Source organism: Rhineura floridana, chromosome 21, assembly GCF_030035675.1.
Source record: "Rhineura floridana isolate rRhiFlo1 chromosome 21, rRhiFlo1.hap2, whole genome shotgun sequence".
Taxonomy (NCBI): Eukaryota; Metazoa; Chordata; class Lepidosauria; order Squamata; family Rhineuridae; genus Rhineura; species Rhineura floridana.
In genome coordinates, this window is record NC_084500.1 from 20646718 (window position 1) to 20663486 (window position 16769).

Here is a 16769-nt window from a genome sequence, read left to right on the forward strand (position 1 = left end):
TTTAAGCATTTCCATTAGTTTATTAAAAAGAAGATCTTCATGGATCCACCATTTGAACGCTCTACAGATAGAAACAAAACAATCCTAAATAGCAATTTAAGGGGAAAAAGTATGTGGTATTTCAATTTATGATGGCGATGCTTGTCTTACTATACTGAATTAGTAAAAGCATGTAAAGACTTTCAGACAATCTGTTCTATTCCTACCTGCAGCTGGTTAAAAGTTACCTTTGGAGTGTAGCGCTCAGATCTGTAGCAGATTTAGTAACTAATATCCTTACTTGCATTAGTGAATAAAGTGCAATGAATGGAGTTCTCTGCACTAGGAGGAAAGCTCAATAGCCTACCCATATGTTTAGGTATTAATATCTACCTCTGATGTTAAATCAGCTACTTGCTATGCCGGTACTGGAGCCTGATTTCTGAAACTGACTTTCCCAGAAAAAAACTGCCCCTGGCCCTTACCCATTCAAATGGTAGTAGTTATGCAACAGCTATCCCAGTATCAAAATATTATATTAACAATTATCTGCACTATGCAAATTGTACTCATTATGCAACAAGCAGTTATGACACAGAGGTTACAAGTCAAATCCAAAGAGAGGAATTTTTTTGGGATTGGGAAGTTATGAGTTTCTTAATTAACTGTCCAGCTTTTCTGGCTACAGACAAAGCAACAGGACTGATAAAGCCAGAAACAAGAACTTTTTGAGCTGTTCTCATCCTCCCGCCGGGGAAGAGGAAGGGGGGGGAGCTGCGGTCTCCATTACACCTATTTTCACACGCAACCTTTGCCACTTGGCACAGAAGCCATCGAGTTTTGTACCCTGAAAAAAGACAAGCCTTTTGCAGGCGTTAGGTCCCAGGGGCATTTCTTCAGTATCAGGATCTTGCAGAAACAACACTGCTTTTGACATCTTTAGGAACAGTCTATTGCAGCTGCAGCCGAACTCCATTGGTTTGTTCCCATCTGTAAGCAGAACAGTTGAGCCACACTCAGCTGAAGTCTTCCTCAGGATTCTGTTGATCAAGCAGCCGGACATGCGTGAATGGAAAGTGCCCTCGCCTGCCATTGCACTCTCCTTCCCACTGGCCACTCATGTTAATCTTGGTGACCTTTACCAGCTCGCCAACCTGCAGTCCAAGAATGAAAGCACCGCTGTTAACAAAGAGTCAGTCACAATAATATTCTGAGCAAAGGGCCCCTCGCTATTTACAACGCAAAGACAACGCAAAGCACACAACCAGCATGCACTCCTGACATGACTCTTTCTACAGCATGGAGTACCCTTCCTGATGCACAGCTGAGGCCTATTTTCCTTCTGCTGCTACCAGGAGGAAAGTACACAATCTTACAGCATTTCTGTTGCTGCTCAGAAGCAAGTGAACTCACTTGTACCGCCTGGTAAGGAAAATATAAGACTCATTTGATGGACAGCCTAAAATCACAACATGGGAAAGGTGTGGAGTTTGAACTGGACCATTTCGTTGCCTTCATTAAATCAAGGACCTCTCAGGCTAATGATCAACCACATCCAAAGACAAATCGCACTGGCAGCAGGGATTGGCTCTACTTGAGCTGATCCCAGTGGGGTATGCATTTGGTGCCACAATTAGAAGATGAGTAAAGCAACCTCGCTGGGATAAGGAGGCACTATCATATCTACCCTCCCAATAATATTAAGGTAGTTGCAGCAACAGTTCCTCCGGGAAGCAGAATGAAGCCTTACAAGTCAACGGGATTGCTTGAAAACCAGAACGAGACCCTCTAGAAGCAGGCTGCCATTTGCAGCTGCTCCAATCTGTTGTTCTCAAAGAACCCAAGTAAGGCTTTTATCTACTCACACAAAAAGGAAACTTTGTGTAATACAGGCAGCCTTTCCCAACCTCTGGGTCTACACATTTGCTGGACTATAATTCCCATCATTCCTGACCATTGGCCATGCCGGCTGGGGCTGATGGGAATTGTAGTCCAACAATATCTACGGACAAAGATTGGGAAAGGCTGCCAGGAGACAGTTGAATTTACTAAATTGGATAGCAGCAAACCAGCCACGTTTGTCACAGGAACCTGCTTTCCAAACCCATGTGACAAATCATCCCTTAAAAAAATTGTGTGGATGTCAAGAATGATCTTGCTGATGACCACTGCAGAATTCTTGCACTTTTGGGTACACAAGCATGCAGAATGAAACCATCTTAATGTTAGTATGGGTCACTGCACTTGTGAGCATAATCAAACTTCATTTTTCATCAACAGTGTCAATCACATACACTCCCTGCCATGCGTGCCCTTCCTCTTAAGACCGGAGAGAGAATAGACTAAGTACCCTGAACCCCAAGGGAGGGTCCAAACCACTGACATTATGCTCTAGCATTCTATTTAGGACCATGGAAGCACAAAGATCCAGGACAGCATCACTGCTGTGTAGCTATACTTATAGCAAGGTCAGAAATTGTGTCCTTTAATCTCAATTCAGTTTTTGTTTAAATTTCACAAAAAGCATTAAAATTTTCAATTTACAGCAAAAGGGTCCCTACTCTTTTTGGGATGCAAATCATTTGAAAGAGAAATTGCTTGAACCAATCTCTTTTCACTACATTTAGCCCATTATGTACCTCCAAAGCCAAGGCTGTCTTGTCGTAGGCATTAGGGACCCGCTTCTGGATAACCCGGGCAAAAATGGGGCCGTTCTGGAGATTGGGGAGCGGAGTGTTGATGCTGGGCTGGGCATAGGGACCTGGCTCAGGTCCACCCAGTGGCTGTGGAAGAATACTATCCTGGTTACCTCCAATCAGAGGAGATACTGAAGCAGAGGCAGGTCTACACTTCTCAACGTATGGAACAGGGATCATCCCTCGCTTGCCTTCGCTATCTTCTGCATTCCACCATTGCTCTTCAGGTTTTTCCCAGATTCTCAATATTTCTCCTTTTTTAAATGGAAGATCTTCATCATCATTGCCATTAAAGTCAAAAAGAGCACGAACATACTCAGCTTCCTCCTGCCTCAGCTGCACATCACTGTTATGCTTTGATTTTGAAACAGGTTCTATCAAGGTTGTAGTGTCCAAGTAGTGTATTTTGTAGAACTCCAATAAAGCTGGCAGGGAGTCAAATTCTTGGTCACCTATTCGAAACCTAGAAGGATTATTCAACCCTGGGAGTGGGAGGGAAGAGAAAAAACTACAGATTACTTCAGAAACTAAGAACATGGCAAGAAAGAACACACACACACACACACACTCAAATTTCCAGTCTACAAACACATACGATAAAAACCTGGAGTACTGTACTTCATACACACTGCTGAAGTGCTATACAATGACTATTGCAGCGTGATGATGGTGGGGGCTAAAGCAAACAAGCCATACAGGATGTCACAGCTGCAGGTAACAGCTGCTGTTCTAGACTTTAAAAGGGCTTTACATCTATAGATGTAATTAACAGACAATAACAACAAACAGAACATTAGAGCTATGAAATGCTCCTAAAAAAGCAGAATTCATGAGCAGCAGAGGTGCTTTCAGAAGCCAATTGCAAGAACTTGTTCTTCCAAACACAAAATATCATGGAGCACTTCCTATAAGGAGCTCCAAACGAATCAGAAGTATTGACTTGCTGGTCCCTCCCTGTCAGCTGAAGCAGGGGAAAAAACTTTTGCGGCCTACCTCCTCTTCTTTTACTACTACTATTTGGTAAATGGGGAAGGGGATGGAAAAGAGGAGAGAAGCAGGCGGAGAAGTGGGATGCAAAGTGAGCTGCCTGGGTACCACCACCACCACCCCCGGATGTGCCCCTGGACTTGGGGGCAACCCCATCCTCGGCAAAAGGCAGGCGCGCCCGAACTGGCCAGGCAACCAGCGAGCCTTACGCTCCGAAGGGAACCGCCAGAAATGCCAAAGGCAGTGTTATCCACCCTGGGCCGCCCGTTTGCGAGGAAGAACTGCAGGCCCCTCGCCTCGAAGAACTCTCCACCCGCCGCTGCCGCTGCCTTCTCCTCCTCAGGGCCGCCAAGGCGGTTACCGCCCACCGCCCACCCGGAAAGGAAGGAAGGAAACTGGCTGACTGGGCAGCCCCCTCCGCCGCGCCCGCTCTCGCCTCGCAGGAGCAGGGCAAAGAAGGGATCGGTGTGGATCGGGGCCCGTCTGGGGGAAGCGTCTCCGAGGGGGGCGGGCGCGTGGAAGGACCGGGCCAACCTCCGGCCAACTCCTCACCCGGGGCGGCCGCCGCCACTCCTCCACCTCCGCCTTGGCTGTTGACAATGTAGTGGGAGACGCGGGAGCTCTCGGAGACGGAGAGGACGAAGTCGCCGGGGATGGTGCCGGAGTCCCGGACCAGGAAGGTCCCGTGGCGCTGCCCCTGCAGGAGCCCCACCGCCTCGGCCCGGCTCAGCCGCCCCCAGTACCAGCTCGCCTGGTCCTCCGCGTCGAACTGCCCGGCCATGGGTGTCTGCGCCGGCTGAGGGAGGCCCGAGGCCGCCGCCGGACCAGGAGGAGCAGGAGGGCCCGCGAGCCCCGCCGCCGCCGCCGCTTCCCTCCCCCGCCTTCCAGCCGCCCAAGATGGCGGCCGCCGCGCCTCACCGCCCGGAAGTGGCGTTAGGCTCGGCCGGAAGCCCTGGGCTGGGGAAGCGGCGGCAGGATGTGCGTCATAGCTCTGCACCACGGGAGGGTGCATAGAACGACGAAAGAAAAAAGAGAGAGGGACATCGCCGTCACTCGGAGACTGAGTTTCCGGAAGTCCTTTCCCCCTTTCTCCGGGAAACAATGGAGACTCAAAATGTTGGTACTGCTGTGATTCGACAGCTACATGTACGTCACACCCCCTCCCTCCGGTAGGTCCTCAGAGAGCAAAAAGCTCCTCCTTCACCCCCCTCTCTGTGTGCGGGGTTGTGTGCGCGCGTGCGTAAGGTAATTTGGGTTGTTTTTGTTTCAAAACATTTTTAAACATTAAACTTGCCAATGTTAAGATAAGCACCTTTTTTGTTCTGTTTTTATTTATGAATTAACAATATTTATTTATTTATTGTATTTATAAACAACCCATAGCCGAAGCTCTCTGGGCGGTTTACAGTAACAATTCCCATTTTTGGTATCTTACAGCTATTTTATCTAACAAAGCAGTCAACATGAACCCATAATATGATGGGTAGCCGTGAGCCGGGCTTATTCAGTGACAAAATAGTCATGAGGGACATAAATAATCACCAAGTCTTTTAATTCGCCTTGTCGGGTTCTACATAGATTGGGATTTTTAAAAAGGCCCTATTTTAGACAGAGCGGAGATAGAAGTAAGTTTTAGGTAAAGCTTAATGAATGGAAGAAGGATCTGTCTCTGCACATGCTCAGGGGGAGACCGGTCCAGTCTGAAGGTCAGGTTGAAGTGTTTCCTCTTCCAGAGGGTCAGCCAAAACAAGCCCTCACGATCGAAAAGAGACAGTCTCACTTTTGAGTTTAGGAAGGTGCGAAGAGGCGTTTCTGTAACTAGACAACTTCTGGAAGCTGTTTTCATGGAATTTAACACAGTAGTAATCAGTCAAGCATTTATGGCTCGGTAAGTTTTCCAGGAGCTGCATTAGAGGGCAGCTTTCTTATAGGATAGGACAATAATCTCCAGTCACTCTCTCACAGGAATCTAGAGTCTTCTGCCACTATTATGTCTGATGTGGCTGGGACTGCATGTTTACATAAACTCTCAGGGTGTGATCCATAAATGTCTTAAATCTTATGAGTACTCGTGTAGAACAGCATTCCTCAACCTGGTGTCTTCCTGATGTGGCTGAACTCCAATTCCCATAATATTCCCTTTGGCTGGTCTGATGGGGGAGGGATGGGAAGAGGAGTCCAACAACATTGGTAGGGCACCATGTTGGGGATAGGTGGTGTAGAATATTGGATAAGACCCTCCCATACACACTCCCTTACCCATGAACTTGCCAGGTAGCCTTAGTCATAAGAATACAAGATCTGCCCTGCATAAGCTGGATCAGCCCATCTAGTCCAGCATCCTCTTCTCACAGTGACCAACTAGGTGCCCTAAAGGGAAGCCCCAAAGCTTTTAGAATTCTTCTGGTGAATTTAAGAGCCATTTACGTTTGAGTACTGGAAGGACATTCTTGTATCCCTCTTTTTACAGCCTGGTGCACCTGCATTTTATTTAGAAATTGGCCTCAGTGGGTTAATTGACTGTGTGCCCAGTTGTCTCTCCAGCATTGACTCATCAACCTAATTTATTCCTTCAGTTAATATCCCAGCATAGCGGGCAGCCCCAGAGCCCCTTCAATGAGTGTCATTGAGTTTGCTGGGAAGCTCTGGGCAGGCTCAGCGGAGAAGCCAGAAAGCACTTTTCATCACACTCATTTACAGATGTCTCTGCAGGAGTTGCTGTTCCTCTTTTGGCAGCATGTAAGGCTCTTGTAAAAAATGTTTTACATTAAGAGCAAAAGGTGTAGTTTATCATGCATCAGTTACTCAGTGGATTGACAGCAGAGCGTGATCCCAGGTGCTTGGTGAGTTTAAGGTTCAGTCATTTTTCCTAATTTTATTATCATGCAATAGTCACTTCTTCCTGTTTCCATACTGTTCTCCAGGCATGGTGGAATTTCACCTATTCATTTGCAAGCCAGACTAAAAACTCTTTTAATTAAGTTTAATGGTGGGAAGCATCTCTATTTGCACAAAAAACTTATTAGAAAGGAAAAATGAACGTAATGAAAACAAATCTATCCACACAAGTATATGAAACTACATCATGATCCTTTATCAAATAATAAGTTCAAGGCTGATTTTTTTTGTCCGTAAAAGAGACCTATAGGAAAGAAAATCTGACTTCTGAAGTTAGTGTCATGCTGTTTTTATGTGCACCAGCAAGTCCACACTGGTGCTAGAATGCAAACAGTGCCATTGCTTGTGCCTAAGGAGATAGAATTTTGCAATGCAAAAGGGACGTGTGCTGAAGGGCCAAGTACTTTGGCTTTGTGGTCACTGAAATAGTATACTAAGTAGCACAGCACAGATTTAAATAGTTTAGAGAAGCAATCACAGTTCAGGTAATACATACATTTGAAGATAATAAAGTTTATTTGTTTATTTATTATTTGATTTATATCCCGCCCTTCTTCCCAGCAGGAGCCCAGGGCGGCAAACGAAAGCATTAAAAACACTTTAAAACATCATAAAAACAGACTTTAAAATACATTAAAACAAAACAACTTTAAAAACATTTTTTAAAAAGCTTTGATGATATCTTTAAAAAAAGGTTAAAAATTTGTGTTTTTAAAAAAGGTTAAAAAGATTGTTTTTAAAAAACGTTTAAAATCATATTAAAAAGCAATTCCAATACAGACGCAGGCTGGGATAAGGTCTCAGCTTAAAAGGCGTATTGAAAAAGGAATTAATAAATTAAAGAATGGCAGCTTGGCAGCTATGCAAAAATCCTCCTGGCTGAGTTGCTGATCGGGCTTGGACTGTTTTATTCCCAGGCAAGGGGTCCTGGCAAGCCTGTCTGCTTTTTTTTGCTCTAACAAGTGAACTTTTCTGCACAGTGACAGCTGTCCACAGGAGGGCACCCTCATCTCGTAGAACAAGCAGGGAAGCTTTCTGGCCCAATATCTTCACCAGCAAAGGGATCAGGGTGAAGAAAGTGGAGTCACAGGGACCTAGAGACATTCACAGAAATACCTGTAGCTGGAGATTGCATCAGGAACCCCTCCCCTTTCCTGAGTTTCCAAGGCCTACCTGTTCCTTGCGCTTCGCTTACACAGGCAGATGTACAAACACACATTTGCTTGAAAACCAATTGCTTTGTGTGTGTGTGTGTGTCTGATAGCCATCTTGTGGAGACCCTAGCTGAGTAAGGCCTGTCTCGGGTGTCGGATCTCTGGCTACATAATAAAATATTTATCACTCTCCACCAGCAAGTGAACTTGGCTTTCACAGCGTCAAATGGCCGGCCAAGAGAGAATCCCACTTCTGCAAAGCAGTTCACCTTTGCTTTGTGGCCATGCATGCACCCCTAGTCTGTTTTTGTCAGCTTTATTCAATTTGGAAGAGGCCTGAAAGCATCATGCAGGAGACAGATGTGTTTACAGGGTATTTTCTTGTATTGCCCATGAATTCATACGTGTAAAAAAGTGCACATTTGTTCAATGAAGAGAAATTTTCCCCGCTGACTGTTCAACTATACACCATCCCAAATCCCAGCAACCTCAGCAACTGTCAACATGTAGATAATCCTACCCACCACCACCACCAGTGCTGGGCTCTTTTCCTAGTTCTTCAAAGTAGGAAAAATTGTTCAATAACAGTGATTTGCCACCACCCCCATTGAGGATGTAATGTCACTGGCTGGCCGGTATTACTCCATGAAAAAGGAAGGCCCAGGTGAGTGGGATTGTTGATAAAGTGGCAGCTGACGCTGGGGTGGGAAGGCTGATGGGATCCTCTCTGAAGAGCAGTGATTTCTTCATGGCTCCAAAGTCCTTCCACGCTCAGAGCTCAACTCTTTTGAATCACTTTGCAAACTGGCGCAGCCGGTTAATTCCCCTATGGGGTAAAGAGGTTTCTCATGAATGGTTTTAAGGGAACCCGATTCACTCCGCCTGGCCAGCTCTTTTGCTCTCTCCAATGGTGCTTACGTTTCTGGTGTCTCCAGGGTTCTGCTTGCAAGCTGGTGCTGATTTGTGGCTCTTCTGCTTCAGAGGCACAAACCACGACCATGCCAGTAGCCTCTGTTTTTCTCCCTTCATCTGCTAAAATCTGAAAGCAAAGCTTTGGGGGAAGGTGGCTTTGGAGTCCCCTCCCAAATATAAAGGGGGGTGACTGCTGCAGTGGCCTCGTTTTGAGTGTCAGTTCACAAAGAAGGAGATGGGCTGCTTCCGAGGATGACCTCTGGCCATGGACCACACGAAATACCTGTCCCGCATTACACCTCTCCCTACCCATAGCCCATCTTCAGGTGGAGGGAGAAAAAACACAATGGTGGGGGACCTGCTGTGGCCCTCCAGGCTCCCATCACCACCATCCCTGACCGCAAGTTTCACGGGGAGATGGAGTCCAGCAATAGCCAGAGAGCCCCGCCAAACTGCCAGGCCAGTCTAATGGCTTTAGCTGGCCTTTTCCTGCCAAAATCACATTATCCCAGCTCCTATCTTTGCAGCTCAGAACTTGCTTTGCAAGACGCAAGCGGTCCCTGGGCTCTAGCTAGGATCTGTCTGGGGAGAGCCACTACTGTGTGCTGTGCTGCTCCCCCCCCAGCCACATACACATCTCCATTCCAGCCATTAAGATAACTGGGAGACACCCTGACCAGATTCCACCTCAGCCTAGCCTACCTCGCAAGGTCGGTGGGGACACACATGTATACTCTGCTTGAACCTACGTGGCCAAGCAGTAAATAAATGTCATAAAATTAATGAGTCCCTCAAAGCTTCTGCCCCAAGAAATGTTGGTTTTTCAGGTGCCACATGAGTCCTGTTGCCGCTCAACCCCCACTAACCAGGGCTTGAAGGGCAGGCCACTATGAGATCCCCTCTGCTGGGCAATCTGCAGCCCAGGATTGGCGGTGTGTGTGGGGGTACTAGACTGAATGGGGGGGGGAATGATAGCAGGTGGTCCCCACAATGGAAGACGTTCCCCCCGCCTGGTGAGAATCCAAAGCAGGAGCTGCTGCTTTACCCGCTTCTGCTTGGACCTGTTACCCTTATTAGGGGTGGGGAGGGACTCTTGGCTGTAATATGGGAGAGAAACAGGAGTTTAATGCAGGGCTCTCATAATCCCCCCTCCACACACCGCCAGGACGCAAACTTATTGTGACCGGCTCTCGCTCTCTCTTCCCGCTATTTGCAACAGAACAGTGTTAAAAGAGTTGACTCCCTCACAGGGTTGTTGTAAGCAACACCCATTCCCCGCCTGTACTCTGCAATTGTGGCGGTGAATCGCTGGGCTGTATTGCTGGACTGTCGGAAGCCTCTCTGTCTCTCTCACACACAGTCTAAGGTCCCTCCATAAAACAATCTGGCCAGCTTTGCAGGGTAGTCGTGAGCCATAGACATCCCCCTCGCGGCCGAAGCCCTGCAACGACAAAAACCTCCTGGCTCTCTCAGCCCGCCCCCAGATCATTGAAAAAAAGGCTGCAAGAAAGCAATCGGCAAGTGTGGTCTGCAGACAAAAGCGTCACCTCCCCTTTCCCTCCCTATCCGCTCCTTGTTGGGTGTGTTCCATAGAGGTTTCAGGGAAAGAGCGACCTTCTCCCTGTAACTATAGAGAAGTAGGCCTTAGTTGGGCTTCCTTGTTCTACCACACCTCCCGCGGAGACAAGACGGGAAGCGGGCTTATACTGGGTCAAACCACTGGTCAATCTAGCTCACTTCTTGTCTGCCCCGCCAGGCCATGGGAGCGCAGGCTCCATGACGGAGGAGGGCGGGAGGACTACAGCTCCCAACAAGCCGTGCTCCTTGTACGCCGGAAGTGGCGCTCCGATGGGACGCGCATAGAGGTAAGGTGAGAAGGCACGGCAGGCTTGTCGCTTCCGGTGCGGTTGGGCGACTGAAAAGACGGAGGCAAAAACTCCTTGCACAAGAGGCTGTAGCAGAACACCCGCAAGTGTGGTCTGCGAACAAAAGCACCCTTTCCCCTCCCTTTACGCTCAGCATAGAGTTGCAATGGGAAGAGCGACCTCTCACTTTGCGACAAGAGAGAAATACTCAGAAGGGCTTCTAATCCGAGACCGGAAGTCCTGGCTGTGCACGCGCCAACTAGGCTTTCCCGCTCTCCTCCCCCTTCGGCGGAGCCAAAGAGGAAGCGGCTCCATACTGATTCAGTTCTAGCTCAGTTCTTGTCTGCACCGTCGAAGGCCGAAGGAGCACATGTATTTTGCGTACGCCACACGGAAGGACTGCAGCTCCCAGCAAGCCCTGCTCTGTCCCTACCGGAAGTGACGTTCCTAACTGCACTGGAAATACGCATAGAGGTAAGATGAGAAAGCTCAGCATTAACGCTTCCGGTTCGGTTGCGCCACTATGACAAGACTGCGCCTGGACAACCTTTCTGGTTTCTTGTAAGGCAGGCTCCCTTATTCTCCGCGTGCAAACTGTAATATGGGAGACAAACACTGGACTACAACGCAGGGATATCATAACACCGCCCAGTATTCAGTCTAATACACAAACACACATTCTACCAATCCTGTTTTGCAGGTTGCTTAAGCAGAGGGCGATCTGACTCCCCAAAGGAACCAGCAAGTGTGGTCTATGTACAAAAGCACCAACTCCCCTTTCCCTTCCCATTCCGCTCATTGGCGTGGGTGTTCGCTATAGAGTTGCAAAGGGAAGAACGACTCCCCTCCTGAGACCATAGAGAAATCCTCAGATGGGCTGGTAATCTAAACCAGAAGTCTTATCTGCGCATGCGCCTTCTCGCCTTTTCCTTTGCCCCTCTCTCCCCACCCCGCGAATGAAACCGGAAGCGGCCTCAAACTGGCTCAGACCATCCGTCCACCTAGCTCAGTTCTTGTCTGCACCATGGCTGGTCGCAGGAGCGCATGAGCCCTATTTACTAGGATAGATTACAAATCCCAGCAAGCCCCGCTCCACCGCAGGAAATGACGCTCCCACGGGGCTGGGTATGCGCATAGAGAGGAGGTGAAGAGGCTCTTGCTGTTCACGCTCGCCGCTTCCGGTGCGTGTGCGCGACTCTGACAAGACTGTGCCGAGAGGACCTTGCTGGGTTGTTGTAAGCCACCCTCATTACCTTCCTTCAAACTGTAATCTAGGAGACAGACAGTGCAGGACTGTCATTCACCCCCCACAATTCAGTGTAGTCCCCCCCACGCACACATCGCCAATCCTGGGCTGCAGATTGCTAAACGGAGGAGATCTAAGAGTCGTCTGCCCTTCAAGCCCTGGCCAGAGGGGGTTGAGCGGCAGCAAGGCTCGTGCGGCACCTGAAAGACCAACGTTTCTTGGGGCAGAAGCTTTATGGGACTCATTAATTTTATGAAATGTATTTACTGCTTGGCCACGTAGGTTCAAGCAGAGTATACATGTGTGTCCGTCCCCCCCTCGACCTTGCGAGGTAGGCTAGGCTGTGAGGTGGAGTTTGGTCAGGGTGTCTCCCAGTTATCTAATGGCTGGAGTGGAGGTGTGCATGTGGCTGGGTGGGGGCTGAATCTGTGGCTGGCTAAACAGCACACAATATTACTAGTGCCTTACTAGAGCCCAGGGACCGCTTGCATCTTGCAAAGCAAGTATTATTATTATTAATAATCCTGCTCTTCCTCCCTTCCAGTAGGAGCCCAGGGTGGCAAACAAAAACACTATAAAACATGTTAAAAACAGACTTTAAAATATATTAAAACACATTTAAAAGCATATTTTTAAAAAACCTTAAAAAACACTTAAAAAGCAATTCCAACACAGACGCAGACTGGGATAAGGTTGTTACATAAATGTTTTGTTGGAAGAGGAAGGTAGGCACTAAAAAGACAACAGAGATGGTGCCTGTCTAATATTTAAGGGGAGGGAATTCCAAAGGTTAGGTGCCACCACACTAAAGGTCCACTTTCTATGTTGTGCAAAATAGACCTCCTGATAAGATGGTAGCACAGTGATTGACTGGGTATATAAGGGATAAGATGGTCTTTCAGGTATCCTGGTCCCGAGCTGTATTGGGCTTTGTACACCAAAACTAGAACCTTGAACTTGGCCCTGTAGCAAATGGGCAGCCAGTGGAATTCTTTCAGCAGCAGGGTGACATGTTGGCGATATACCCTGCCCCAGTGAGCAGTTGTGCTGCCACTGCGTCTCTGCTTTGCTAGGATTCAGTTTATTGGCCCTCATCCAGCCCACCACTGAGTCCAGGCAGCAGTCCAGGGCATTCAGATGTGTGTGTGGGAATGGGAATCTTCTTACAACCCCTGAAGGGGGTGGCTCAGTTTTGGCTCTGGGGAGGATGCGGGGAGAAGATATGTGCTTTGTGTAAGGAGGTGCTGTGATGCTTGCGGGTAGGGTGGAGGTTAAAGATTAAAAGATAAACAAATGGACCCCAGAACATATTCTGGTATCTAAAGCTCTCCTAAAATACCCCCCAAGCTGTTAAGGATCTCCTTCAGGCTGAGCATAACTCCCAGGCATAGTTTGTTAGGTTTTAAAAGTTCACATTTTTAAGGAGCTTGAAGTTTATATGGCTTGGGAAAGTAAAGTAAAAAAAAGGGTGGAAAGGTAAATATTTTCAGTCTTTTCTGTCTTTCTTTTTTTCTTTAATATCTGGGAGTGGGGGATATAGTGGGGTGGGAAGAGGTGGCACTTTCCCCCTCCCGAGAGTGGCTCTACCTCTCTTTGATGGATGAGGAAGTCTCCCACCTTCCTGTCTAACCTTGAAAACTCCCCACTCTCACACTCCTTTTTACTGGAAGAGGGAGGGGCCCACTTTTGAAGTTAGCAAACTGGCAGGTGAAAAGCCTTGGGTTAGGGTTAGGGTTAGGGTTAGAAGCCCATTCTCTCTCTTTCTCTTACACCCACGCATGCCAGACGCTGCTCCTGAAGCTGTTCAGCATTGGTCCACAGCACCGTTCTTGCAGGGTGGAATGGGGTGGGGGAGGGTTTGTGAGATGTCTGTTGAGGCTCCAGCTCACCAGTTGGGCTTGAATGGAAGAAACGGCTTCTGCTTCCATGGAGGTCTTTGGCCTCCAAGGGTGACTTGTAGCCGCTCGCTCCTGCCGTGGGTGGCTGGGGTGGCTTTCCTTCTACTCCTCTGGGGGCCCCTTCCTTGCCCACAAGTGGCAGTGACACTCTCCGTCCCGCTGCTGACATCTCCTCCTCCTCTCTGGAGCGGCAGGTCCAAAAATGGCTGCAGGGGCCTTTGGCTTCCACCCGGCATCCTCCAGCGCAGCTGAAGTGAATAGGATGGGAGGTGCTGGGGATGCTTCCTAACTCCCTCCCTGCTTCTTTTCCTCCTTGATCCCAGGACAACATCCAGAGGCTGTGCCATCATGTGAAAGGAAGCCCACTTGGCTCATCTTTTCTCCTTTTTTTGGCCTTTTTTATTTTGCCCAAAGTCACCAAGACTATTTTTATTGACGCAGCAAATGAGCATTTGGGTGTGCCTCTGCGAGAGGCATGCCTGGTGATTTGTATGCCTGGAAATTGTCAGCCAGAATGGCTGTTGAAACAGTTTGGACAGCTCTGTGGAGCAAGTGGAGTTAGGGTTAGGGTTAGGGACACTTGAAGAGAGACACTGCTTACAAGTGCCTGTACACTAATGCTAGGAGCCTGCGAACCAAGATGGGAGAACTGGAGTGCTTGGTCTTAGAGGAGAGCATTGATATAGTGAGCATAACGGAGACCTGGTGGAATGGAGAAAACCAGTGGGATACGGTTATCCCTGGATATAAACTATATCGGAAGGACAGGGAAGGACGTATTGGTGGCGGAGTCGCTCTATACGTGAAAGAAGGCATTGAATCCAGCAAGCTCGAAACCCCAAAAGAGGCAGACTCCTCCACAGAATCGTTGTGGGTGGTGATACCATGCCCCAGGAGGGACTTAATACTGGGAACGATCTATCGTCCCCCTGATCAAAATGCTCAGGGAGACCTTGAGATGAGATATGAAATTGAGGAAGCATCCAAACTAGGAAAGGTGGTAGTAATGGGTGACTTCAACTACCTGGACATAGACTGGCTGCATATGTGTTCCAGTCATGACAAAGAAGCAAAGTTTCTAGATATTCTAAATGACTATTCCCTAGACCAGTTGGTCATGGAACTGACCAGAGGGACGGCAACCCTGGACTTAATCCTCAGTGGGGACCGGGACCTGGTGCAAGATGTAAGTGTTGTTGAACCGATTGGGAGCAGTGACCACAGTGCTATTAAATTAAACATACATGTAACTGGCCAATTGCCAAGAAAATTCAACACGGTCACATTTGACTTCAAAAGAGGAAACTTCACAAAAATGAGGGGATTGGTAAAAAGAAAGCTGAAAAACAAAGTCCAGAGGGTCACATCACTCAAAAATGCTTGGAAGTTGTTTAAAAACACTATATTAGAAGCTCAACTGGAGTGCATACCGCAGATCAGAAAAGGCCAGGGCCAAGAAGATGCCAGCATGGTTAACGAGCAAAGTCAAGGAAGCTCTTAGAGGCAAAAAGTCTTCCTTCAAAAAATGGAAGTCTTGTCAGAATGAAGAAAATAAAAAAGAACACAAACTCTGGCAAAATAAATGCAAGAAGACAATAAGGGATGCTAAAAAAGAATTTGAGGAGCACATTGCTAAGAACATAAAAACCAACAACAAAAAATTCTATAAATACATTCAAAGCAGGAGACCATCTAGGGAGACGATTGGACCCTTGGATGATAAGGGAGTCAAAGGTGTACTAAAGAACGATAAGGAGATTGCAGAGAAGCTAAATGAATTGTTTGCATCTGTCTTCACAGTGGAAGATATAGGGCAGATCCCTGAACCTGAACTAACATTTGCAGGAAGGGATTCTGAGGAACTGAGACAAATAGTGGTAACGAGAGAGGAAGTTCTAAGCTTAATGGACAATATAAAAACTGACAAATCACCGGGCCCGGATGGCATCCACCCGAGAGTTCTCAAAGAACTCCAGTGTGAAATTGCTGATCTGCTAACTAAAATATGTAACTTGTCCCTTGGGTCCTCCTCCGTGCCTGAGGACTGGAAAGTGGCAAATGTAACGCCAATCTTCAAAAAGGGATCCCGGAAATTACAGGCCAGTTAGCTTAACTTCTGTCCCTGGAAAACTGGTAGAAAGTATTATTAAAGCTAGATTAACTAAGCACATAGAAGAACAAGCCTTGCTGAAGCAGAGCCAGCATGGCTTCTGCAAGGGAAAGTCCTGTCTCAGTAACCTATTAGAATTCTTTGAGAGTGTCAACAAGCATATAGATAGAGGTGATCCAGTGGACATAGTGTACTTAGACTTTCAAAAAGCGTTTGACAAGGTACCTCACCAAAGGCTTCTGAGGAAGCTTAGCAGTCATGGAATAAGAGGAGAGGTCCTCTTGTGGATAAGAAAATGGTTAAGAAGCAGAAAGCAGAGAGTAGGAATAAACGGACAGTTCTCCCAATGGAGGGCTGTAGAAAGTGGAGTCCCTCAAGGATCGGTATTGGGACCTGTACTTTTCAACTTGTTCATTAATGACCTAGAATTAGGAGTGAGCAGTGAAGTGGCCAAGTTTGCTGACGACACTAAATTGTTCAGGGTTGTTAAAACAAAAAGGGATTGCGAAGAGCTCCAAAAAGACCTCTCCAAACTGAGTGAATGGGCGGAAAAATGGTAAATGCAATTCAATATAAACAAGTGTAAAATTATGCATATTGGAGCAAAAAATCTGAATTTCACATATACGCTCATGGGGTCTGAACTGGCGGTGACCGACCAGGAGAGAGACCTCGGGGTTGTAGTGGACAGCACGATGAAAATGTCAACCCAGTGTGCGGCAGCTGTGAAAAAGGCAAATTCCATGCTAGCGATAATTAGGAAAGGTATTGAAAATAAAACAGCCGATATCATAATGCCATTGTATAAATCTATGGTGCGGCCGCATTTGGAATACTGTGTACAGTTCTGGTGGCCTCATCTCAAAAAGGATATTATAGAGTTGGAAAAGGTTCAGAAGAGGGCAATCAGAATGATCAAGGGGATGGAGCGACTCCCTTATGAGGAAAGGTTGCAGCATTTGGGGCTTTTTAGTTTAGAGAAAAGGTGGGTCAGAGGAGACATGATAGAAGTGTATAAAATTAT

The 16769-nt window shown here is 47.4% G+C and overlaps 1 protein-coding gene across 1 annotated transcript; it reads right to left on the reverse strand.

Annotated features, from left to right (window-relative positions):
- CRK (CRK proto-oncogene, adaptor protein) lies at nt 1–4627 on the reverse strand. Its single transcript, XM_061605014.1, has 3 exons — nt 4215–4627; nt 2619–3157; nt 1–1133 (listed from the first exon to the last, which is right to left on the reverse strand). The coding sequence occupies exons 1-3, from the start codon at nt 4441–4443 to the stop codon at nt 996–998; spliced, it is 906 nt and encodes a 301-aa protein (XP_061460998.1). The 5' UTR covers nt 4444–4627; the 3' UTR covers nt 1–995.
- Nucleotides 4628–16769: the final 12142 nt, after the last annotated feature.

What these genes read in the sequence shown, in the direction of transcription:
- CRK (XM_061605014.1), bottom strand. Translation starts at nt 4,443, where the DNA reads ATGGCCGGGCAGTTCGACGCGGAGGACCAGGCGAGCTGGTACTGGGGG. An exon ending in AGTGGCGGCGGCCGCCCCGG is followed by an intron (nt 3,158 to 4,214) that starts GTGAGGAGTTGG and finishes TCCCACTCCCAG; the next exon opens with GGTTGAATAATCCTTCTAGG. An exon ending in AGACAGCCTTGGCTTTGGAG is followed by an intron (nt 1,134 to 2,618) that starts GTACATAATGGG and finishes CTTGGACTGCAG; the next exon opens with GTTGGCGAGCTGGTAAAGGT.